The sequence below is a fragment of the Tachysurus vachellii genome, chromosome 25 (genome assembly GCF_030014155.1).
Source record: "Tachysurus vachellii isolate PV-2020 chromosome 25, HZAU_Pvac_v1, whole genome shotgun sequence".
Classification (NCBI taxonomy): Eukaryota; Metazoa; Chordata; class Actinopteri; order Siluriformes; family Bagridae; genus Tachysurus; species Tachysurus vachellii.
In genome coordinates, this window is record NC_083484.1 from 13,740,147 (window position 1) to 13,766,945 (window position 26,799).

General features: G+C 41.7%; 1 protein-coding gene across 1 annotated transcript; it reads left to right on the forward strand.

Moving 5' to 3' along the window:
- Positions 1–1,544: 1,544 nt before the first annotated feature.
- On the forward strand, positions 1,545–26,603 carry ago1 (argonaute RISC component 1). Its single transcript, XM_060861562.1, has 19 exons — positions 1,545–1,917; positions 9,029–9,215; positions 9,326–9,446; positions 9,526–9,707; positions 11,349–11,485; positions 12,031–12,165; positions 13,443–13,530; positions 13,761–13,908; positions 14,008–14,127; positions 14,440–14,562; positions 15,080–15,213; positions 15,306–15,490; positions 15,883–16,042; positions 16,335–16,425; positions 20,104–20,298; positions 22,622–22,756; positions 22,942–23,043; positions 23,129–23,328; positions 23,661–26,603. The coding sequence occupies exons 1-19, from the start codon at positions 1,893–1,895 to the stop codon at positions 23,767–23,769; spliced, it is 2,577 nt and encodes an 858-aa protein (XP_060717545.1). The 5' UTR covers positions 1,545–1,892; the 3' UTR covers positions 23,770–26,603.
- Positions 26,604–26,799: the final 196 nt, after the last annotated feature.

The following is a 26,799-nucleotide window of genomic DNA, read 5'->3' on the forward strand; positions in this document are numbered from 1 at the left end:
GCAAATGGTGTGAGACAAAAGACAAGACAGTGCAGGACAAAAGACAGTGAAGGACAAAAGACAAAAAAGACAGTGCATGACAAAAGACAAAAAAGACAGTGCAGGACAAAAACAAAAAAGACAGTGCAAGACAAAAACAAAAAAGACAGTGCATGACAAAAGACAAAAAAGACAGTGCATGACAAAAGACAAAAAAGACAGTGCATGACAAAAGACAAAAAAGACAGTGCAGGACAAAAACAAAAAAGACAGTGCAAGACAAAAACAAAAAAGACAGTGCAGGACAAAAACAAAAAAGACAGTGCAAGACAAAAACAAAAAAGACAGTGCATGACAAAAACAAAAAAGACAGTGCATGACAAAAGACACATGACAAAAACAAAAAAGACAGTGCATGACAAAAGACAAAAAAGACAGTGCAGGACAAAAACAAAAAAGACAGTGCAAGACAAAAACAAAAAAGACAGTGCATGACAAAAGACAAAAAGGACAGTGCATGACAAAAGACAAAAAAGACAGTGCATGACAAAAGACAAAAAAGACAGTGCATGACAAAAGACAAAAAAGACAGTGCATGACAAAAGACAAAAAAGACAGTGCAGGACAAAAACAAAAAAGACAGTGCAGGACAAAAACAAAAAAGACAGTGCAAGACAAAAACAAAAAAGACAGTGCAGGACAAAAACAAAAAAGACAGTGCAGGACAAAAACAAAAAAGACAGTGCAGGACAAAAACAAAAAAGACAGTGCAAGACAAAAACAAAAAAGACAGTGCAGGACAAAAACAAAAAAGACAGTGCAAGACAAAAACAAAAAAGACAGTGCAGGACAAAAACAAAAAAGACAGTGCAAGACAAAAACAAAAAAGACAGTGCAGGACAAAAACAAAAAAGACAGTGCAAGACAAAAACAAAAAAGACAGTGCAGGACAAAAACAAAAAAGACAGTGCATGACAAAAGACAAAAAAGACAGTGCAGGACAAAAACAAAAAAGACAGTGCATGACAAAAGACAAAAAAGACAGTGCAAGACAAAAGACAGAAAAGACAGTGCAGGACAAAAACAAAAAAGACCGTGCAGGACAAAAGACAGTGAAAACAAAAAATAAAATACAACACACAAAAGACAATACACAAAAGCAGCACTGACCAGTGAAAATACTGTATGTTCAACCAATATTACATGTGCAGAGATACTGGAATGAACACATTAGTATTATAGCAGTTACATGAAATTATTAGATCATGGACTAAGACAACAAGCAGATACAAAACCGGTTAATATAGAAAAAAAAAAACAGAACACAAGACATAAAGTCATCTAATTTTAGCATTCAGGGCAATAATTTAGCTTGATCACAAATGAATGAATGAATAAATGAATGAATGAATGAATCCAATCAGTTGAAGGTGAAGCTTCCGACCACTAGATAGCAGCACCAAGAATGAGCCTGATGATGGAGATCACATTTGAGCGCCTGGAGAAGGAGAAGAAGGAGGTGGAGAAGAAGGAGGAGAAGAAGGAGGAGGTGGAGATGAAGGGGGAGGGTGTTTCGGGGGTAACTGATTGCCTCCCTGCTTCCCTCCTTCCCTCCCTGACTGACTGTTTTAACCGTTTTTTGTTGTTGTTGTTCCTCCGGACAGTCGTGTTTGAACGGTGACCAGGAACATAAACACACCGTTAGGAAGAAAAACGGAAATAAGACCGAGGTTTGGAGAAGAAGAAAGCAGCTGAAGGGGAGCTTTTGTGTTCGGGGGTCTGTGGAGGGGCTCCGAGCCTGGAGGAGGAGGAGGAGGAGAAGGGGGGGAGAAGAGCTGCTAGGACGCCGAAGGAAGGAGCCTGAGAGTCGGACACGCTTCCAGGCTTCGCCACCGAGAACCTGAGTGAATGGGATGGAGCCGGGACCATCTGGAGCTGGTAGGTCAACACAGAGAGGGGTTTATTAACACAAAACGTGTTTATAGGGCTCATGGGATGCATGCATGCATAACACATCATTTATACAGTATATTCATACAGAGGATCGTAGTGCGAGTGCATGGATATATCACACACACACACACACACACTTTCTCTCTCTCTGTCACACGCACACACACACGCACACGCACGCGCACTCCTAGGGTGTTACCTTGAACAGTTCACACAAATAATCAAACCCCACGTGCAGCCTTTCACCCACTAAAGGGACTTTGTTTTGTTTTGTTTTTTGTTTTGTTTTTTGTTTTGTTTTGTTTTGTTTTGTTTTTTGTTTTGTTTCTGCATCTCAGTCACATCCCAGCACCTGGAAGTCATGCTACTTTGCCCTGAAAGTATAAAAGCATCAGTCATTGACCTCCAAACACATCTAGCCAATCAGAACTTGCAAAAAAAAAAAAAAGTCTGATGTGTTGTGTTGGTGTTGGGGGTCGTGGGAATCACGGTTGAGGTGAAGCCCTGAGAGTCCCACCCCATCCCCCTGACTTGTATTTAAACCACGCCTCTCGCGCACACACTCCCACCCACGCCGTCACCTTCTCAGCAAGATCCCAAGGGATAATCGATCCTCTTGAAACGGGGCAGATGTGGGTTTGGAAGTCTGCTTACGTCAACGTAAGGTCAGCGACCTTCTAGCGCTGCTAATGAACAGCGCTGAAATGAAATCCTGCCTGGAACACGCTGAACGATCGGCGTGTCCTTTAGTGCGGCGTTGCGTTCGTGTCTGTCTACAGGACAGAGTTTAGCTGGTGACAACTCGTATGACCTCGAACGACGAAGAAGATGATTTATTAAGTTTGTCTGTATATTTAAACTGATACTCATTGCTTCTTGCAAATAAATGAAGTACAGAATCTCAGACAGAAACCTGTCTAAAAGCAACACCATCAGTTCGTTAAGATCTAAAACACATAACAAGTGAAGTTGAGGCTGATTTCTTTCCAACCCAGACTGTAGATCTATGCAGTGCATCAGTGACCCCTTGTTTTGCTGTTTTGGCTTGTTTTGCTGACCCCTCGATAACATAACGTAACATGACGTCAGGTACAATTGTGAAATACAGTCGCTGATGTAACACGGGTGAGACTGACGATTATTTACCGTGTCGTTCCATTTCTCCTTAAAAGCGGATAGACTAAGCGCATGCTGTCTTGTCAAGGTATAAATGACTCAAAAGGATGTGACAGTGATTAGATATGATTAGTGTGGTGTATTTGTATATGTGGGATGTGGTAGCCTAGAGTTTAAGGTGTTGGGCTACCAATCGGAAGGTTGTGAGTTCGATTCCTACGTCCACCAAGCTGCCACTGTTGGGCCCCTGAGCAAGGCAAACCCTCAATTGCTCAGTTGTATAAAAGTGAGAGAAAAGTGTAAGTCGCTCTGGATAAGGGCGTCTGCCAAATGCTGTAAATGTATTTATTTTCTTTTTTGTAATCAAAGGCTTGCAGCCTTTTAGTTTACAATGTGAGATATTTGGAGAAAGCATGCTGTAGAACATTCAGGAGCCAAAACACGTGTGTGTGTGTGTGTGTGTGGCATCATAAATTTGGTGGGAGGCGTGGCCTAAAATGTGAAGTTTGTACTACTGAAGTAAAATCGGTCTCGTTTGTATGCTAAACTTAAAATTTTCTTTTGTCTCTTTATTTCTTCACCTCACCTTTTGACGTCAGTCCAAAACCCAAGAAATAGAGTTACATAATTGGATAATTAAACACTTGTAAATTGTGATTGTTTAACATGGTGTGTAAATTAAAATTTTCTCACTAAACGTGTTTCACAATATTTGGGAATTTCACCCCCATCCCAGTTTTTGCTGCTTAGCCCGAGGAACGTCTCTGATTAGTAACTGATCTAAGATCAGTTTGCGTAACTGTTTTTAAAGACATAAGCCATCTCGAGATCAGTCGTACGGATTCTCATGTTGTAACCAAAAGTTTGCCTTACAATCTGAAGAACCACGTCTCGATTTTCAGGCGTTTGACGAGCAGAGCGTTTTCTCACAACTATAACCCCTGTTTGTTTGGTAACCTTTTATATTTCTTGTAAACAAAATATATACATAGTTTATATGCTTCATTGTCTAACCTGACTCAAAAACCTTTTAACTGGAACATCTCGCCACTGAGATGTTTTGCGACACAAAGCCGAGCACGTGTTTCCCGAAGAGCCGAGTGGGCGGGGCTTAGAAAATTGAAACATTCGCAGCTAAAACATTCGCATGTCGTGCTTGTAAAACCTCTGGCGTGTGAACTACAGGTGGCAAACGTCACACGACAAACTCCGATTCAAAACCGATTGACACGTTTACGGTATCAACAGCTCTTGTGTGCCATTACTTTTGAAAAGAAGTAGAACTACATCGACGTGTTAGTCTCAGCCGGCTCATGAAGTTAATATGTGTCAAGATAAGAAGGATGGCGGTGTGCACGTGCGCGTACACATACAGACGTATAGGTACATATACATATACTACAGTGCAGCATAATGGACAACAGCATTGACATTAGGATGAAATAGTAACCGTAATGTGCTACATAATGTAATGACAGGTTATAAATCATCATCATTACCACCAGAGGCTGTTACCCAAAAGCTGCTCAGCTCATTGCTTGGACTGGATTCAAGCTTCTGACAAAATGTAAAAACTGTTCTTGGAGAATTTTGAGTAAACATGGTTTTAACCCGTTTTTATTAACGTGACGTCAGCGAGTGAAGCACTGGTGTAGGTGTTATAATGCTGCTTTTCATTATAAACCATTTTCTGGTTCCTCTAGACACCAAACAAGTTCGGGGATTTTGCTTCCGTTAAAAACACGTCTCCGTTATTACGAACGAATGAATAGATCTCAGTGTCTTGAACTACCGATTCATGTTTCATGAAGATAGCTGAAGTATTGATGATGATGATGATGATGATGATGATGATGGAGTGTGAGTGTAACTTGTTAAAAATGTGTGCTGTCCCTGCACGGACCACCTGTCCGACCTCGAAGCGTTCGTTTCTGAAGGCTCTTTCGCTGTGTGAAAGTGAAGTTAGAATGCGAGGTGAGGGGCAACACCCATTAGCAAGACATCTGGACTCAAAAGACTGGACCAATGAGAGCTTGGGTTTCTGCTCCTGCCCTCCACTTCTACCCCGTCTCAGCTTCTTAAAGAGGGGTGGGGTGGGTTGGGGTACGAGGGACGGACTATTGTCCTCACTCTTGTGGCTCTGGCTCTCACTCCAACCATCTGCCTTCATTCTGGCCTGTGTGTGTGTGTGTGTGTGTGTGTGTGTGTGTGTGTATTTGCAAAATCCCCATTTCATCTCTTAGCCCTTAACACACACACACACACACACACACACACACACACCAATCTACCTGTTTGCGTTTGACCTGGTGGCAGACTGAACATTTCAGATTTCTTTAAATCAGATCCTTTGCCATAGAGTGGGAAAGATTGATGGTCCCATCCCAATATGATAGCGCGAAAAAAAGCGCTCTAAACCCCCCACACACCCGCGGGTCGCCTCATCTCCATGACAATGTGTGTTGCTGTGGAGTCACCATGGTGAGGCTGGGAATGTGGTGTGTGTATGTAGGGGGGCGTTGCGTTTGTGCGAGCCGTGTCGGTGATGTGGGGGCGTCAGTCTCGTGCTCGTACTTCTTTCTCTAACTCCTTTTCTCTCTTTCCATGACTCCCTCGCTTTTTCCTGAACCTACACCCACCCTCAAAATAAAAAAACCCAACTCATTCAATAAAGCAAGAGTCAGTGCTCATCCTGTGCCTCACACCACTAATTCGAAGAGTTCACAAATAAATACATCTTCGCACAAACACTCGTCTGACCTCAGCGAGACCGGTTCAGCTAAAGTAAAAACAAACTCCTGTTTTTTTTGGATGGACTCTGTATTTTTAATGTGAATATTATTAGAATTTTTACCTCATGATCTCGAAAAGCAGATGCTAAGGAAAGTGGTGCGTTGTGTTGTGGTGTATCTGAAAACACGTAGAGTAGCTGTGTGTGGGGAAGTTCTTAAACCTGTCAGAAGAGTAACAAGACACTGAGAGCACAAAAAGGTTGCAGCCCAACTTTAGCAGTTTTGAGATGTTCTTAAACTTGTCAGAGCAAAATATGTTCAAGCCAGACGATACTGGAGGCACAAAAAGTTACGGTTGATGCCAGACACTGAACACAGCCCAACACTGCATACAACCAAACACAGAATGTAGCCAACTGCTGAATATAACGCACGCAGCATGCAGGCCGTCACGGAGTGAAGTCCAACACTGAACATGCGAGATGAATGTGGGAGCAGACGGTAGTCATGTTAAAACCAAACACAGACTAAACCCCAACACAATATCTAATGTGTCTTTTAGATAAACTGTTTTCAGACTTAGGAGAATAACGCACATGCAAACAGGAGGAAACTGGGAACAGAAGTTAAAGGCAGGGTCTCTGATTTTTGAGAAACGCTTCAGAAAACTGAGTCGGGCCGAATAATAAAAAAAATCAAAAACAAAATTCAAAACAAACGTGTAGCCAATGAGCAGAAAGGGGCGGGGCTTGTCAATATGGGCGGAGAGAGTGTTCAGTGCGCATGTGTGACGTTATTAGAAAACGGTTTTAACATTGACATGGAGGATAAAAACAAAGAAAGAAAGCGAAGCAAGGCTTACGATAAGGTAAGAAGTAGTTGTTAAGAAGACGTGTTAATATAGGATCAGCTTTCCAGCACTGAAGAGAACTGAAGGAGCAGGAAGTTGGTACATATTCACAGATTGGAGTTTCCTGAGTCAATAACTCCTGAGCTAAACACTGTTACTACACAAATAACACCTCTTTTCTATCGTAGTAATGTAGAGACGCAGCTACAACCGTGTTTTGTGTAGTAACAGCGTTTAGCTCAGGAGTTATTGACTCGGGAAACTCCAATCTGTGAATATGTGACCAACTTTACTTAAGACGCCGAGGCGCTTTTTTCCTTCTCGATAGGTGAGTAACGTTGGTTTTGCTTTGTTACACAGAACTAATATATGTCTTTGTCCTTTACATGATTATGCTTGTGTGTCATTTTTGCTTGTTTGTTTATCTGCAATCGTATTGTTCTTCCCTTCAGCTATAATAGACACATTTCTTTCCATTAGTTGCCTGGGTTACGTATGTATGTGTGGGCGGAGCTATCAATACAGGGGTGGGACCCATTTGGGTTAGGGGCGTGTTTGTTTTGGTGATTTCAAATGTCGACATTGGCTTTCAAAAATCGGAGACCCCACCTTTAAAAGAAGTAATAATCCAGTCATAAAGCCAAACATGAAGCGATAGCAAAAACACTGCCCAATGCCGCCCAACACAGCCCATCACTGAATAATGCCCAACAGTCGACTGTTCAGTAGAGGTTGAAGATATGGACAGTTTCTGATTAATTTATATTATAATAGTTTCTAATAGTAGAAGACATTATTGTTATAAATTTTTACATGATTGTTATTTACCTGAATTTTGAGGGAAGTTTTACAAAAATCTCGAATATACGTATGGAAACGTTCTGTGACCCGGGTGAGGGTTACAACTAGATCCTGATTCGTGATCATTAAACTCGAACCTTGTTCCATTTCAAAGTCTCAATATTTTGTCGAGTTTTGCACTAATGAAACACTGGAATTGTGTTGAAAAAAACATTGTAAGTGAAAAGCATTTAATGAGCAAAACAAGAGAACTGAGCTTAATGTTGTGCCTTAATTTGTTAGCATGCAAAAACGTTATGACTATAGTAACGAGGATAAACTCTCTTCAGTAAGAACGAAACGCAAAACATTTCCCCAGCTTGTTAATCAGCCTGAGAACAGGTGGAGAAATGATAAATCTTTTCATTTCATTCAGTTCCTCAGCCTTGTGGGACCATGTCATCATTTCTGTCATTACTGAGTCAAACAGTCAAACGCTTCACATCCAGAAACGTATCGCAGTAAAAAGTATGTGAAAGCGTCAGAGCGAGCGTCAGTCTGAACTCTCTCTCACTAGGTTGAGATGATCTTAACCCCTACGCATCCAAAAGCATGATGAAGTTAAGTCTGTGATTGTTTTAGAGGCGCTTGTAATCTGGGGGTGGCGCTGAAAACGGTGCAAAATCCTGATTGGACAGTTTTTCTTTAGTTTATCTTTAACTGATTGGCTTAAACGTCAAAACATTTTTTTAAAAAAAACACTTCCTCTTTCTAAAAGCTATTCCTCTTGCTTTTCTGACCCCTTCCTTCTCCCCATCTGTCCGTCATGTCTTTGTTCCCCCGTCTGTCTTTTGTCCCCACGTCCACGCGCTCTTCGTTTTACGCCGCACATTTATTCCCGTCTCTCCCGATTCCTTCTCACTCAATTCCTCCTCATCATCTCCTTTTTCTCTCCTCGCTCTTAATCTGACACTCTTTCTCGTTACTCTCGTCTGTAATGAAGCGTAATGCTGTAACGATGATCTCATCCTTTTACCGGTACTCTAACATAATCTCTACATCTCTTCCTTTCTTCCTTTCTTTCAGTAATGTGTGTGATCTCATTCCTGTTCATACGCTCTTCTCTCGCTCCTCATCACTCTCTCTGAGATGATGGCATCCGATGACGTGTCGTGTTTCGGCATGAGACAGTACACCAAAGCCTGGATACGAGACACGAGACGTTTATTTTGTATCGATAACAAATCTAACCACGTTGCAGCGTATCAGGATTTTATAGTAGCAAGATAATCAGGATTTATGAGATAAAGAAAAATTTCCCCTTTTAGTAACATATAAGGTTTACTAAATTTATTTCATGGTAACTTTATTGACATGGAAGGACAGTTTAAATGCACGAGCGCATCAGACTTGCTGATTTAATTGTAGGGATGAAAGAAGGAAAAAAAAATTTCCTTGTGATTGACACAAATTCCTTAACGCTTAATACTGATTTTGCTTCAGTATTTGGTCTGTTAATTAAGCAAGCTTTAAGGCCCGGACTTCTGGTGCTGAAATTCTGTCTCGTTCCTGATTGTGATTGATGGTTTTTCTGTTTTTCCCACTCTTTATCGATTAGTGCCCATGGGGCTGTACCCCCCGCCCCTGCAGAATGTCTTCCAGGCTCCCCGGAGGCCAGGCATGGGCACCGTTGGGAAGCCCATCAAGCTGCTGGCCAACTACTTTGAGGTGGAGATCCCCAAGATGGACGTCTACCACTACGAGGTGGACATCAAACCCGACAAGTGTCCTCGCCGAGTCAACAGGTAGGAACGCCCGTGTCATGCTCGTGAATTCATGTCCTGTTAATCTTCATAGAAGGATGGCTGTTATTATTAATCTCATTCCTTTCTGTTTTAATCCCAACCCTGTACAGGGAAGTGGTGGAGTACATGGTACAGCATTTCAAACCACAGCTCTTCGGCGACCGCAAGCCGGTATACGACGGCAAGAAGAACATCTACACGGTCCTGGCTCTTCCTATAGGGAGCGAGAAGGTCAGTCACAGCCTGCAAGGTCTTTCAGCCTAAAATCATGCCACAAAATGTTCAGATCCTGTTATACGTCGTATCCCAGGTGGACTTCGAGGTGACCATTCCAGGTGAAGGGAAAGACCGGATCTTTAAGGTGTCGATCCGCTGGCTGGCGAAGGTGTCATGGAGGTTGCTACAGGAGACGCTGGTGAGCGGACGGCTCCAGGTCCCGTTGGATTCGGTCCAGGCTCTGGATGTGGCCATGAGACACCTGGCGTCCATGAGGTACATGAGATCAGATTGAGTTTCACAGACATCTCTGAACGGTTAAATGGTTAGAGAAATTCTACACACAATATTAAATATTGTGATAATGAATTGCAGGTAAGTCATTTCAGTTCATCAAACTTTATTAGCTTGACCGTATACATGTACATTATTATTATTATTATTATTGACACAGCATTAAAGAGAAGATTTGAGTTGTTTATCAGACATTTAAGGTTCAAGCCCTGTCACTGTTGGGCCCTAGAGCAAGGCCCTTAACTCTCTCTGCTCCAGGGTGCTGTATCATAGTTGCCCCTGTGCTTAAACCCCGATATCCAAAAGCTGGGATATGCTGAGAGAGAATTTCTCAAAGCCTTCAACTTTGTCTGTATAGAAAGCTGGAGATATGAGAATATACATTAAGCATTGATTAAAAAATATTGGTTTTAAAGGGGTGGGGGCACGGTGGCTTAGTGGTTAGCACGTTCGTCTCACACCTCCAGGGTCGGGGTTCGATTCCCGCCTCCACCTTGTGTGTGTGGAGTTTGCATGTTCTCCCCGTGCCTCGGGGGTTTCCTCTGGGTACTCCGGTTTCCTCCCCCGGTCCAAAGACATGCATGGTAGGTTGATTGGCATCTCTGGAAAATTGTCCCTAGTGTGTGAGTGTGTGAGTGAATGAGAGTGTGTGTGTGTGCCCTGCGATGTGTTGGCACTCCGTCCAGGGTTTATCCTGCCTTGATGCCCGATGACGCCTGAGATAGGCACAGGCTCCCCGTGACCCGAGGTAGTTCGGATAAGCGGTAGAAGATGGAAGGATGGGTTTTAAAGGGGTGGTAAAACACGTTTTTTCGAAGGCTTGATTGTGTTTATGGGGTGTACTGTAACATGTAACATGTTCATGCTTCGTTTTTTGAAAAATTGCATTATTTTTCATATATTTTACCTTTATTCTACACTGCTCTGTTTCCGGGTTCTATGAAGCCAGTCCCTCAAAAATAGCAATGGGATAAGATTGGTTAGCTGGCCCAGTGTGTTGTGATTCGCTAACCGCCTAGTGCACGTTTTTCGGAAACGTCACGCCCCTTACCTTTACCAGTAGTCTGTGCTTTGGTGGTATTAGAAACAATGGCGTCAATAAAACCATACGAATTTGAGTCCGAATCGGACCCAGAAAATTTTAGTGAAGATGTTCAAGAACGGCATCGCGGCAACGACACTCCGGCCTACTAACTATAACACAACAACTCTTCTCCACAGCAATATAAAATGGCCACGCCCCCCCTATTTAATATTCACGGAGGAGGGGTTTATGTAAATATCGGGGTTAGTGACGTCAGCAACCCTGGAGGAATGTCGTGTGGTCCTTACCGGCCGTTTGCTGTAGTCCTTAGAAATGGATTTCTTTAAAAGCAAATATCTCCCTTTGCTTAAAACTTTGAACGTTGTAACTTTGCAGATGTTGTTTATGCTCAAACAGGAACATTACACACTAACTAAAGTTAGAAAAGTGAAATCGTGTTTTATCACCCCTTTAAGGAAGTATAACGAACTTTAGAACAGACAGGACCGTGTGTTTTGTTTTATACGCTTGATCCTTAAAAAAATGAACTATTGAACTAAAAAATTCGAACCATTTCTTCGATTTTTCTCTCACCTCAGGTACACTCCGGTGGGCCGCTCCTTCTTCTCCCCCCCTGAAGGGTACTACCATCCCCTGGGAGGAGGAAGAGAAGTCTGGTTCGGCTTCCATCAGTCTGTAAGACCGGCCATGTGGAAGATGATGCTTAACATTGACGGTAAAAGGTTTTTTTTTGTGATCATTTATTATGCCGTGCGCTTTGTTAATCCAAGCTTTAGAGAAGTTTTACACTTTTTCTGTTTTGGTGATTCATTTCTGCGATCGTGATTTGACGGTCGACGGACGACGGTCTTAGAACGCATCACGTGACATGCTAACTCTTTTTAAAAGCGCAAGGAACTTAATTCTGCTCTAATTAGGTTTCTATCGGTCTTGCAAATAGAGTCTGAAGCGTAAATCGGTTACCTTCACTCTAACGGCTGCCTTACTTCAACAAAAGTGGGCGGGGCTATTCTTCAAAGGTTTTTACGGGCAGTATGTCGTCGACTTGCGTCATCGTATCTAAGTAACTCCTTGATTCGCCGAACAGAATATTACACAAAGCTAGTGAGTGTTCCTTTATGAAAAAGTCTTCAGGAGAAACCGTGAGAGAAAAAACGTACTAATTTATAAAATACCTCAATCGTGATATAAACTGTGGTTTAGCATTTTCAGATTTTTAAAAATCATTTCTTTCTTTTTTTTTTTTTTTTTTATCTCCAGTGTCAGCCACGGCTTTCTACAAAGCCCAACCTGTCATCGAGTTCATGTGTGAGGTTCTGGACATCCGCAACATCGACGAGCAGCCCAAGACCTTAACCGATTCCCAGAGGGTTCGATTCACCAAGGAAATCAAGGGTGAGTTACGACCCACACGCAGAGTAACGATTCTCCAGCTTCAACTCGCTTCACCTTCACCAGGTGGACGTTAGTCTTGCTGCCGTTTGTCTTTCGTCACTCTGACCCTTTCATCTCTGTGGTGTATGTTTGTGAACCGACTTGATTTGATTCTGAATCGTTCTGAGCCAACTGAATCGCAAGTGTCTAAAATCAATAAAGCGGTAAATTAAATTTAACGCCCTAAGGCGAGTAGGTATAAACAAAATCAAATCGAACTGTTTCACATAAATATACCCCCCCCACACACACACACACATCTTATCGCCCTTAAGCAACATTCTCACACTTTTTTTCTTCACGTATTGTGGATTAATTATGGACGTGGTTAAATAGATTTACTCCACCAGGCAGTCAGTTCTTTTAATACATGTTTATGTTCAGACTTCTGAACATAAAATCGAAATTGAATAGAAATAATATTTAAATTAGAGAACTGTTTTAAAATAAATCAGACATGTAATGCTTAACCACATGATATTTCACTCCTGTGGAATAAAACAATGCTCACTGCTAACATTTGGCATATTATTGTATGTGTGTGTGTGTATCTGTGTGTGTGTGTATCTGTGTGTGTGTGTATCTGTGTGTGTGTGTATCTGTGTGTGTGTGTATCTGTGTGTGTGTGTATCTGTGTGTGTGTGTGTATCTGTGTGTGTGTGTGTATCTGTGTGTGTGTGTGTATATCTGTGTGTGTGTGTGTGTATCTGTGTGTGTGTGTGTGTGTATCTGTGTGTGTGTGTGTGTATCTGTGTGTGTGTGTGTATCTGTGTGTGTGTGTGTGTATCTGTGTGTGTGTGTGTGTATCTGTGTGTGTGTGTGTATCTGTGTGTGTATCTGTGTGTGTATCTGTGTGTGTGTGTGTGTGTGTATATATCTGTGTGTGTGTATATATCTGTGTGTGTGTATATATCTGTGTGTGTGTATATATCTGTGTGTGTGTATATATCTGTGTGTGTGTATATATCTGTGTGTGTGTATATATCTGTGTGTGTGTATATATATCTGTGTGTGTGTATATATCTGTGTGTGTGTATATATATCTGTGTGTGTGTATATATATCTGTGTGTGTGTATATATATCTGTGTGTGTGTGTATATATATCTGTGTGTGTGTGTATCTGTGTGTGTATCTGTGTGTACCTGTGTGTATCTGTGTGTGTGTATCTGTGTGTATCTGTGTGTACCTGTGTGTGTACCTGTGTGTGTGTGTGTGTGTGTGTGTGTGTGTGTTTCAGGCCTGAAGGTGGAGGTGACGCACTGCGGCCAGATGAAAAGGAAGTATCGAGTGTGTAACGTCACTCGCCGTCCCGCCAGTCACCAGACGTGAGTGTGTGACTCACGGCACAATGAACAATAATAATTTAAATAACTATTAAACCAAACGTTAAAAGAAAATTAACCGAATCTCTAAAATACTGTTTTTTTTATCTTCTCAGTAAATAAGAAACAGGAATTCTAGTTTAGCATCGACACTGATGAAACTCAGTTACTCTGAAAAAGTCACAGATAATTACTGAGAAATAACGGCTGTGACTTTGTGCATGTTTCCGCAGGTTCCCTCTGCAGCTGGAGAGCGGGCAGACGGTGGAGTGCACAGTCGCGCAGTATTTTAAACAGAAGTACAACCTGCAGCTAAAGTACCCTCACCTGCCTTGTCTGCAGGTCGGCCAGGAGCAGAAACACACCTACCTGCCCCTGGAGGTGAGTCCACCTCGTTGAAGAAATACTTCTCGGACAAATTTAAATAAGTTCTCAGTTGCAAGAAACTTACTTTCTTTTATTCCCCCCTTTTCTTGTCAGGTGTGTAACATCGTAGCAGGGCAGAGATGCATCAAGAAACTGACCGATAATCAGACGTCCACTATGATCAAAGCTACAGCGCGCTCAGCACCAGACCGGCAGGAGGAGATCAGCAGACTGGTGAGCGCCGCCCTCTAGTGTTCAGGGGTAGAAATATAACACGCAGCTTTATTATTTTCTATACATACAGTAGGGCAGATGTTTTTATGCAAAGTGACACCCATACACATCGCATAAGACTTAACACTGATATTCCAAGATATTCCGCTACATCCCGTGTAATTATATACGGACAAAAAGAACCACGTGGTGTTCTTTAATTAGTGAAATTTAATTAGTGAAAATCTTTAAGGTGGTAACAGTAACCATGCTACGTGAACCTCAGACATTTTCCACCTCGTAATCCCTCGTCTTTCGTGCGTCTCTGTGCAGATGAAGAACGCTAATTTTAATCTGGATCCCTACATTCAAGAGTTTGGGATCAAGGTACGGGACGACATGGCGGAGGTGACGGGTCGAGTCCTCCCAGCTCCCATCCTGCAGTACGGAGGCAGGGTAAGACTCACAGCCGCCGTTTTCTCACCCAGGAGCTACAAATACGTATCAAATATGTACCTTATCAAATCTTTAGTTTTTCAATAATTTTGTTTAAACGGATTCAGACATTATCCAGGTTTGTCAGGAAAATGAAAAAAGCTAATAATGTTTTAAAAAAATTTTTTTTTTTAATTTAATGTAATTTTTATTTCATATTTTTCTTTCTTGTCTTATTTTTAACTTTTTGTCTGTTTTGTTGTTGCTTTTTTGTTAATTGTTTTCATTTTCTTTATTTTTTTCTATCCATGTATCACATATCGTTTCTCCTTTTATTTCAACTTATATTTCTTAGTTTCTATATACTCTTTATTTCTTATGCTTTTTTTTCTTCCTTTTTTCTTCCCTCCCTGTGCTTCTTTGTTTGTTTAAAAAAAAAACCCTCCTGCCTGAGACAGGATCTAGTTTGTAGTGTTTTATTAAGTGTGTAATGTAAGGTGTAATGTAAACTTTTCTCACTTCAGTTTTCTCTCTGCAGAACCGAGCTATCGCGACACCCAACCAAGGAGTGTGGGACATGAGGGGGAAACAGTTCTACAACGGCATCGAGATCAAAGTGTGGGCCATCGCCTGCTTCGCTCCGCAGAAACAGTGTCGTGAAGAGGTGCTCAAGTAAGTGTGGTCCGATATCATCTCCTCTTATTGTGCTGCTTGTGAAAGTTTAGTGGAAACTCTGAAACTCTTTCACTCGCTCTTTACTGCAGGAACTTCACAGATCAGCTGCGTAAAATCTCGAAGGATGCCGGGATGCCCATCCAGGGCCAGCCGTGTTTCTGTAAATACGCCCAGGGAGCCGACAGCGTGGAGCCCATGTTCAGGCACCTTAAAAACACCTACTCCGGCTTGCAGCTCATCATCGTCATCCTGCCCGGGAAGACACCTGTCTATGGTACACAACAACGTAACTCAGTCCTCTGATAACTGACTGTTAGGTTCAGAACAACACACTTTGCAGCAGTAGAACAAAATAAAAATGTTTGTGTACTCAGGCACTGAAATCATTCCTGGTAACTTCTGATGAAGTTTTTAGATTAATTAAAAGGTTCCTGTGATGAACACATGATTGTATAAAACCAGCTTTAGGATTTTTTTTTTTTTTTTGCTAGAGAAATAGTGAAGGTGATAATGCTGGTTGTTCTCTGAAGCTTTTGTCTGACAGTCAGCAGTGATCATTGCTGCCAGCTCTAGTCGTTCTTTTGTTATTAATACTTTAAATAGGAAGGTATTTATTTTTATTAAAAGTGTGTGTGTGTTTGTGTGTGTGTGTGTGTGTGTGTGTAGCGGAGGTGAAGCGTGTAGGAGACACTCTCCTAGGAATGGCCACTCAGTGCGTACAGGTGAAGAACGTGGTGAAGACGTCACCGCAGACGCTCTCCAACCTCTGCTTGAAGATCAACGTCAAACTCGGTGGGATAAACAACATCCTGGTACCACATCAAAGGTGAGAGTGATACAGTGAGAGCTAGATGCCAAGAGACATGTACACAGAGAGAGACTGAGATATGTACAGAGAGAGGGGAAGAAACAGGTAGGGAGAGACACAAAGAAGGAAGAAAGAGAGTAAGAAGGAAGGAGTGAGAGCTACATGATCCGCCATGAGAATTTTATCTAAAAGGAAACAGAATGAAAGACCACCACAGGGAGGGAATGAGCCGGAGAAAGAGAGGGTGTGTGTGTGTGTGTGTTTTGACATGTTATCAGGCATAAGCAGGTTGTGTGTGATACGTTGGCAGGTCCGCAGTGTTCCAGCAGCCCGTCATCTTCCTGGGTGCAGACGTCACACACCCACCAGCTGGAGACGGGAAAAAGCCCTCTATCACTGCAGTAAGCACATCTCTGTACACCGCACCTCTTAGATGTGCAACACACACACAATTAAAAAGGATTGAACGATGATGATTACACTGATAAATGTTGATGGTGATGATGATGATTATGACAGTGAGGATTATGATGGTGATAAATGGTGATGATTGTGAGGATGATGTCGATAATGATGATGATGACAGTGATGGCAATGATGATGATGGTGATGACCGTGATCTTGATGATGGTGATGATTATAATGATGACTGTGATGGAGATGATGATGATGGTGATTACGATGGTGATGACAGTGACCGTGATGATGGTTTTGATGATAATGATGAGTAGTGATGGTGATGATAGTGACAGTGATGGTGGTGATGGTGATGACGATGGTGAAGCTGGTGTTGACAATAGTGATGAGAGTGATCTTGATGATGCTAATGAAGATAATGATGACCCTGATGGTGGGGGTGATGATGGTGATGACAGTGATGGTGATGATGATATTGATGTGATGGTGATGTGATGGTGATGACATTGATTAGTTGGCTCAAACACACTGTGGAAACATTTTAAGGAAACTATACCAACGTCCCCAATAGTAATAGAAGTGTGACTCTGCAACAGTGAAAATCAGACTCAGATTTTCTGTGTAAACGCCACTGTAGATGTGTAAACGAGACTGTAGATGTGTAAACACATTGTAGATGTGTAAACGCACTGTAGATCCTGTAAACGAGACTGTAGATGTGTAAACACACTGTAGATGTGTAAACACACTGTAGATGTATAAACACACTGTAGATGTGTAAACGCACTGTAGATGTGTAAACGCACTGTAGATGTGTAAACACACTGTAGATGTGTAAACGCACTGTAGATGTGTAAACGCCCTGTAGATGTGTAAACGCCACTGTAGTTGTGTAAACACACTGTAGATGTGTAAACTCACTGTAGATGTGTAAACGCACTGTAGATGTGTAAACACACTGTAGATGTGTAAACGCACTGTAGATGTGTAAACGCCCTGTAGATGTGTAAACGCCACTGTAGTTGTGTAAACACACTGTAGATGTGTAAACACACTGTAGATGTGTAAACACACTGTAGATGTATAAACACACTGTAGATGTGTAAACACACTGTAGATGTGTAAACACACTGTAGATGTGTAAACACATTGTAGATGTGTAAACGAGACTGTAGATGTGTAAACACACTGTAGATGTATAAACACACTGTAGATGTGTAAACACACTGTAGATGTGTAAACACACTGTAGATGTGTAAACGCCACTGTAGATGTGTAAACACACTGTAGATGTATAAACACACTGTAGATGTGTAAACACACTGTAGATGTGTAAACACACTGTAGATGTGTAAACACACTGTAGATGTATAAACACACTGTAGATGTATAAACACACTGTAGATGCGTAAACACACTGTAGATGCGTAAACACACTGTAGATGTGTAAACACACTGTAGATGTGTAAACGCCACTGTAGATGTGTAAACGCCACTGTAGATGTGTAAACGCCACTGTAGATGTGTAAACACACTGTAGATGTGTAAACACACTGTAGATGTGTAAACACACTGTAGATGTGTAAACGAGACTGTAGATGTGTAAACGCACTGTAGATGTGTAAACACACTGTAAATGTGTAAACACACTGTAGATGTGTAAACACACTGTAGATGTGTAAACACACTGTAGATGTATAAACACACTGTAGATGTGTAAACACACTGTAGATGTGTAAACACACTGTAGATGTATAAACACACTGTAGATGTATAAACACACTGTAGATGTGTAAACGCCACTGTAGATGTGTAAACGCCACTGTAGATGTGTAAACGCCACTGTAGATGTGTAAACGCCACTGTAGATGTGTAAACACACTGTAGATGTGTAAACACACTGTAGATGTATAAACACACTGTAAATGTGTAAACGAGACTGTAGATGTGTAAACGCACTGTAGATGTGTAAACACACTGTAAATGTGTAAACACACTGTAGATGTGTAAACACACTGTAGATGTGTAAACACACTGTAGATGTATAAACACACTGTAGATGTATAAACACACTGTAGATGTGTAAACACACTGTAGATGTGTAAACACACTGTAGATGTGTAAAACCCAGTGATTGATTTGAGGGTTTTACAGAAGCCTGTCCCTGTTTCTCTCCATCCCCAACTCCTATTTCCTGTGAACGCCACTTTTATGGACACTTTCATCTCAGACTGCAGAGAGACTCCAATTCCAGTCTGAAGGCGAATGAGAATTTTAGCACAGTCTCTTTTGCTCATTTTCTGTCTTTATTTTTTCAGTTTTCTTGCCTTTTTCTTTTCTTTTTTTTCATTCTTCTTTATTGATTTCTTTTTGTTTTTTTCTCTGCTTTATTTCTTTTTCATCTGCGTTTTTTTTAATCTGCGTGTATATATATATATATATATATATTGTGTGAGTGCATATATATATATATAAAAGAAATAATGAAAATGGAACGATTAAAAACTTTTTTTATATAAAAAAGAAACTAGGAACAATAAAAAAAAAATAAAAAAAAAAAAAAAAAATAAAAGAAAGAAACCATGTGGAATGAAGAAAAAGAAACATAACAGGGGAAATAAATAAATAAATAAATAAATAATAAAATATATGGACGAAAAAGTAAAAAAAAATAAAATAATTATATATATATATATATATAAAATATATATATATTATAATAAACCATTATACATTACCACTTTGCCCCTCGGTTCAGCCGCCGTGCCGTTTAAAGAGTACTGCCTGTGGGTGAGGGACAGAACAGAGGTGGAGGAGGAAGGAATTAGGAGTGGTTAGCAGCGAGAGAGGGAGGATATGGCTGGTGGATGAATCACACAGGATCCGACAGCTACGTCACCTCACACCCTGTCAGCTCTGAAGCGCTTTCAGTCGGTGGACGAAGATGACAAATGTCTGAGTCACCAGAGAGAAACAGGAACAAGAGAAACGTACGTGTGTGTGGGTGTGTGTGGGTGTGTGTGTGGAGTGGGAGTGAGAGTGTGAGTGCGTGCGTGTGTAGGGTGTGGTAGTAAGCACCATTGACCACATTTCACCAAGCAGGGAGGTGAAATAAGGGCGCGATGTTTTTCCCCTTAAACACTAGATGGCAGCATTTGTACAGCAATGTATAGAGAGCAAAACCTCTCCAGCCATCTATTACATACCATTACACACTGAAAGGATCATCTTTATGGCTACGTTACTGAAGCGGTCAGCAACTCCGACATCTACCATCTTGCAGTCTCATCCCGATGTGATCCACGATAACTACAAGACGACAGACAGACAGGTTTTTTACGCCTCATACTCGCTTGGAGAAGATGCTATTTTGGTCCTTCGTTTGCTGCTAATTCTGTACAAGTAATTTGTTTCTGTTTTTGTTGCATTTTTAACGAGCAGCCTAGAAGTAGGATGACAAGAGGAAGGAACTTTGAGAGGAACGAGGCTCAGAAGGGAAACGTTTAAGGCAATAATGATGTTTACATTAAGCACAAGAAAAAGATAAAAAAAAAAAAATTCTGGACAGTAATACAGATTCCAGAAGTTTCTATGATTTTACTACAGACTCTGTAGGTTTTACTTTGGTTCTTCTCATCTTTCTCTGTCATCTTTCTCTCCAGGTAGTGGGCAGTATGGACGCCCACCCCAGTCGGTACTGTGCCACGGTGCGGGTGCAGAGGCCGCGTCAGGAGATCATCGAAGATCTCTCCTACATGGTGCGCGAGCTCCTCATCCAGTTCTACAAATCCACCCGCTTCAAACCCACCCGCATCATCTTCTACAGGGACGGCGTTCCAGAAGGGCAGCTACCTCAGGTCAGCTCTGACATCATCATCACACACTGTATACTTCCTTCACAGTTCTTAGGGTTTCTTTTGTCTGTCTGTACAAGAAGTCAAACTTGTCTCCTTCATTAACATTATTTACTGCACGAGATATTCTAACATTATGGGCTTTGTGCTAGTTAGCGTTAAGATAACACAGTGAGTTCATATGTATCGTAAAATTTATGTATAAATAAATTATTTATTTATGAATAAATATAATAATACTCAAAAAAGGGTGTTAATAATTATTCACACCCAGTATTCACTCTGTTAAACATTCATTAGCTCGAGCTTTTATATCGATTAACACGAGTTAATTTGTTAATGTTAAACAACGGTAAAGGGCAATGCTATGATTTTTGCATAAATAAATACTGCATTTTATTTTCTCTATACATGTTTATCGTCTAAGCCTCCTGGTGGTCCGGCGGCAAGATCCTTTGCTCTCGTTGCAGCGGCCCGGGTTCGATTCCTATCTTACTCTCAGTGCCAGTCCCAATCCCGTTTAAAATGAGAGAGTTGCGTCAGGTCATCCGGAGTAAAAACTTGTGCCAAATCAAATATGTGGACCAGATGATCCACTGTTGTGTCCCTGAACAGGGAGCAGCTGAAAGAACAACAACAACAACGACAACATACTTGAGGATCGTCCATTATTACAGCAAGGCTCTTGCTAAAAATAGTTCCAGCAGCACCCAGCTGTTTTTCCAGGCCGTCTTTCTGGCCCAGCGACTTTATATATAGATATATATATATTCTCTCACTCACTCCATTTTCTACCGCTTATCCGAACTACCTCGGGTCACGGGGAGCCTGTGCCTATCTCAGGTGTCATCGGGCATCAAGGCAGGATACACCCTGGACGGAGTGCCAACCTATCGCAGGGCACACACACTCTCATTCACTCACACAATCACACACATTTCCAGAGATGCCAATCAACCTACCATGCATGTCTTTGGACCGGGGGAGGAAACTGGAGTACACGGAGGAAACCCCCGAGGCACGGGGAGAACATGCAAACTCCACACACAAGGCGGAGGCGGGAATCGAACCCCCAACCCTGGACTTGTGAGGTGAACGTGCTAACCACTAAGACACCGTGCCCCCTTTATTTATTTTTATATATATATATATATATATATATAATATTCTCATGACTATGCAGAAACTTCTATTCCCTCAAACCACTTGTTTGACAGTATGACAGCTCTTATATAGCGTAGATCTTATATATCAGTATTAAACACCAAATTTTCAGTACCGGTACTAACAAATTCCTGTTTTGAAAAAGGATTGAATACGTGTACAGTCGCCTCTTGTGTTTGACCTAATGCTACTCTTCTTTATAAAAACCCCTCAGTTCTGACTTATGTACCTCCATCAGATGTGTACGTAATTGTACACCGTATGGTCTGAATGAACACAGAATTTTACCAGCGTTCACGTGTGTGTTAATGGCTTCTTGTTGGAGTTCAGTGCAATTACAGTAGTAACGAAACCTAACTGCAATTACAGCATTTTTACAGCAGATTCTCTCTGCTTTGTTGTTTGAAATACTAATTTCATTTCCTCTAACATTTAAGTCTTTCAGACGTTAATTTCATTATTTTTCTTGGTTCACTGCATAAAACGTTGGTAAAGTGGTTCCGATGGTAGATTTATCGTTTCTATGGTAGCAGCATGTTCGCAGAGACTCGTGTTGAGGATGAGCTACGTATTTCTAAGCTTTATAATAGATGATAATTTTGGTTTATGTTAAAACTGAAGTAGTGTCCGGCATCAGGGGTTTGTAAGAATCAGCAAGAAATCCAGCACAGTGTAGTGTTCAGGACATTTTGTATTTTCTTGATAACACGACAGGGAGGGAGGGAGGGAGGGAGGGAGGGAGGGAGAGAGAGAGAGAGAGAGAGAGAGAGAGAGAGAGAGAGAGAGAGAGAGAGAGAGAGAGAGAGATGTATGTGGTAACGGAAACATCTTAATTTGTAGATGTTCTACAACATAAAAAGTATCACATCTTGCTCATTAATAAATAAAGAACATAAGCTTCCTGTAAACTGTTGAATGACACATACCCACAGTAAGAAACTGATGTATTACAGTTAGTCCCTTTTCATTGGGTGAGAAGAAAAAAAAATGGACAAGAGAATTGTTAGTTATTAGAAACATCACAGTAAAGTATTTCTGCTTTAATGAGGCATGAGATGAACAGAGACGCTCGTTTTCGGGAACAGTGTTCGGGAACGATTAGCGAGTGAGATCATGGAGATGATGAGGCAGCGTGACTCATGCCTCTTCTATGGTCCTGCAGATCCTGCACTATGAGCTGCTGGCAATCCGGGACGCATGCATCAAGCTGGAGAAGGATTACCAGCCCGGCATCACCTACATCGTGGTGCAGAAGCGGCACCACACCCGGCTGTTCTGCGCCGACAAGTCCGAGAGGGTGAGTTTCCGAAATGAGTCAGCAAGCGAAAGCTACGGGCTGAGACCTCACACAAAAACACGGTCACACTCGATGACTTACAATGGAGAGAAGGGGAAAAAATATTTACATACGCCGTTTGGTTTCGACGACAGGTTTCAGGTTAAATCTAAAAATAATCTGAAAACTATGTTTCCCCCCCCCAGATTGGGAAAAGCGGCAACATTCCAGCAGGAACCACAGTCGACACCAGCATCACACACCCCTTTGAGTTTGATTTCTACCTGTGCAGTCATGCAGGAATTCAGGTGAATTAAATAATATATGGCACTGAAAACAAAAAAAAAAAGTATACTTAGAAGTTTACTAAAGAATTAGTTGTTTGTGTTTCAGGGCACCAGCCGCCCGTCACATTACTACGTGCTGTGGGACGACAATCGCTTCACCGCCGATGAGCTCCAGATTCTTACCTACCAGTTGTGCCATACGTACGTGCGCTGCACACGCTCCGTCTCCATCCCCGCACCTGCCTACTACGCCCGGCTCGTGGCCTTCCGTGCCCGTTATCACCTGGTGGACAAAGAGCACGACAGGTGAGTCCTCAAGCCTTGACAACTTCCAGTGATACTTTTTGCTATTCAGTGATTTGAAATACATTTAGACCTGCTTGTCACAGGGTCACCAAAACCAGACAGTAGACGGTTTTGTCTAGTTTTAGTGAGCAGGATGTGGTCCTCTGCCATTGTAGTCTATCCATCTCAGAGTTAGGCATGTTGAACACTTTGAGATGCTTTTCTGCTCACTGTGGTTGTAAAAAGTGGTTGAAAATGATCAGTTTGCTCAGTTCCTGCTTCACCAAACATGACATTTGTACAGTAACACTAATGCACACACTCACAATCGTGTTTCTTCTCTTTCTCTGTAGTGGCGAGGGAAGTCACGTCTCCGGTCAGAGTAACGGCCGGGACCCCCAGGCTCTGGCCAAAGCAGTGCAGATTCACCACGACACCCTGAGGACCATGTACTTTGCCTGAGAGCCTCCCCTTGTGCTGACCCTGAGGGGGCCTTAAGAGCCTCGTCACACTACAAATCCCACACACCTCAACAACACTAACACAGCGTCGTGCCCTAATCCGGCAGGCCTGAGCCTCGTTTACTTTGTTGTTGTTGGTTTTCTTTCTTTTTCTTCTTCTTTTTTTTTTTTTTTTTTTAAGTGTATTGTTGTTTACTACCTTCACACCGTGTATGTATGTTCGTATGCAATACGGAGGAGAAGCAAAGGCACAACGCACCCGAAGATCTGACTGCCAATACGGCGCCTCATCTCGCATCAGTGTTCAACGGAGGAAAAACAAGCGTCAACACCTTTGTGTTGTTTTAATTCTTGCTCTATGGACACTTTTTTTTTAATCATGTTTTTATTTTTGAACAGCCTTGAATGAAAGATTTTAGCACTTAGAATTAGCTTTTAGACACCGTGGGCTAGGCGGGTACGTCTTTGTCTCTGTTCTTCCGGACCGTAGCTCGCCTGTGGATGCTGGAGACGCAAAGTTGTGCTCAGCGCTCTCGAGTGTAGCTGATCTTATTTAGACGTGCCTCCGTAGTCAGGGGCAGCACTAGCATAACGATAGATAGTGTTTTTTTATGGAAGTCCAAAGGGGTCATACTTTTTATTATTATTTTTTATTTGTTCCTTGCTTTTTCTTGATCACACAGGCAGCTTTAGCTCCACTGCACGCCACATAAATAAGGTTAGGTATAAGGCTAAAGTGGTAGCTATCGATTTCAAGGAGTAGTTCAACCCAAAATCAAATGTAGACCATTTCCTCTCTGGGCCCAAATGTAGTTGTAGCCAAAATACATGCGATTTCTGAAGTTTGCCCTCGTTAGATTTGCACTGATGCTCTGAGGCTAATGTAGCTAAAAGAAATAAAGAAAGCTTATAGCCTCCAGTTTAGCATCATGCAAAACAAAACAAAACAAAAAAAAAACAGGATCGGCATGCAATTTGGTGTCGGTCTGTGTAAGATCCAGACTTTGGGAGGAGACGTGGCTAACAGTTTAAAGGTGGAGTTATATTTGGGGTAAAGGGGAAATTAGGTACATTTTATTTTTGGATAAGCCGGTTACATGTTCACATGTTCTCCCTGTGTCCTTATGGATTTCCATCTTGTTCTCCGGTTTCCTAAAATTTCATCTGGTGATGAACTGGTGTTTAAACTCATGGCGTATTCCTGCCTCACACCCAGTGTTTTCAATATAGACACTGAATCCCCCGAACAGAGATAAAGCAGTTACTCATGATGGATGAATGTTTCTTTAAAAAAAAAAAATCTGGGTTGTATTATTTCTGGGTGTTAGCTAGTTCCTTATTTTGAGCTTTTTATATAAGAAAAAGTGAAAATCTTAGTATTCCAAGTAAGGAAAAAAAAACCTTACATGGCCTCTATGGACTTCCATACATTTAAGATAAGTTTCTTCTACGTGTGCAACACAGAAACCAGCATTCTGAACCAGCCAAATGTGATGCCAACCATTCAAAGAGGCACTTGTCTTTTGAAATGTGCATCTGTTTCAGACAGACTGTCTGTATGTGAAGAAACTGACCGTGCAGCATTCTGGCACGCTGTAGATAAATAACAGAGGCGCAAGATCACACACACACACACACAAATCTTTCCTTCCTATTCCACAAGAGCCTTCCAGCATCTCTAAACTGGTCTGTACACAAAGCAATACAAGGTCTTTTCACAGTCTACGTGAGCGCTCTCTGCTCACACTGCACATTCCACACACCAAGAAGGACGTGACACACTTCCCCTCCGCCTTCTCTCGTTCTCACTCTAACTCAAAGGACACAGGAACATGTTTTTTTTTTTTTTTTTGTTGGTGTTGTAAGCACCCACCATGTAGCTACCCACTACCTTCTCTTACGTAGAAACATGAAAGCTCTGCCGTCGGGTCAGATCATGCACAACCCACCCGTCTTCTCCGTCATCCCACACGCGTGCGCGCACACACACACACCACAGCCTTATGATTAAAAAGCCCAAGTCGCATCCTCCCACGTAGCAGCCATGGTACATACACACACACACACATATCTGCCTGGATTTCTGCCAGATGTGTACCATGTACACAGGAATTGTTGAAACAGAAGTTTCATGTTTTTTTTTGTTTTTGTTTTTTTTTAACCCATCCATGTCATTGTGGGTTTATGTATTGCATGTTTAAATTGTGACTGGATCCTCAGAAACCATGTTCTCTTTCGTTTCTATGCCGTGAATTGTTCTTATTAATTGTAACTGCACTTGTTGCCTCTTGGTTCCTACCAAGGGGTTACTGTAAGGGGGAGGTGTCTTCACTTTCACTTATTTTAGCCTCAAAAGCACCTCAAAACAAAATGGAACGCCATACACATAGGGTCCATCAAACTTCCAAAGGGATCTTGGTATATAACCGTTGAATGGGTTTACTTTTTTGGAAATGAGTATTATGTTTCAGCCAACATCAACTCAAACTGTATTTATAACTTGATATGGCCGTTGATGGTTGGGCAAATAGAATTGTGAGAGCTCTGATCTGATCCAGCAGTTTTATATCATGATGCAGTACTTAAGTCACAAATCAAAGGAGCCTCAATTTGGGGGTAAACGCCCCTTAGACCCAAAGAGAAGGAACTGGAGATCTAACTTGACTCAGCCTCACTATAAAAGCAATACAAAGCCACTGCAAAACAACAGCCCTTATCTTAGCACTTCACAATAGGCTGATTTGGAAGTACATGTGAACAAAGTTATTTTGGCATTGTATGTAATAGTGTTGGGGAGGGTTATTTTTTAAAAGGAAATAAAAGTTGTTTTTTATTAAATAACCTTGTGTCCTGAGTATCAGCTAACAGCTGAATTTAGATGTGTCTCCGGAGTTGTATTTGAGATACGGTGCACCAATCCCACCGACATCAGAACAGATGTCAGTAGGATCTCATCAAGCTTCTGTTGGTAATTTACATGAAATATATAAAAAAAGTTTTTTTGTCCTATATTCAACCCCCCTTATAACTA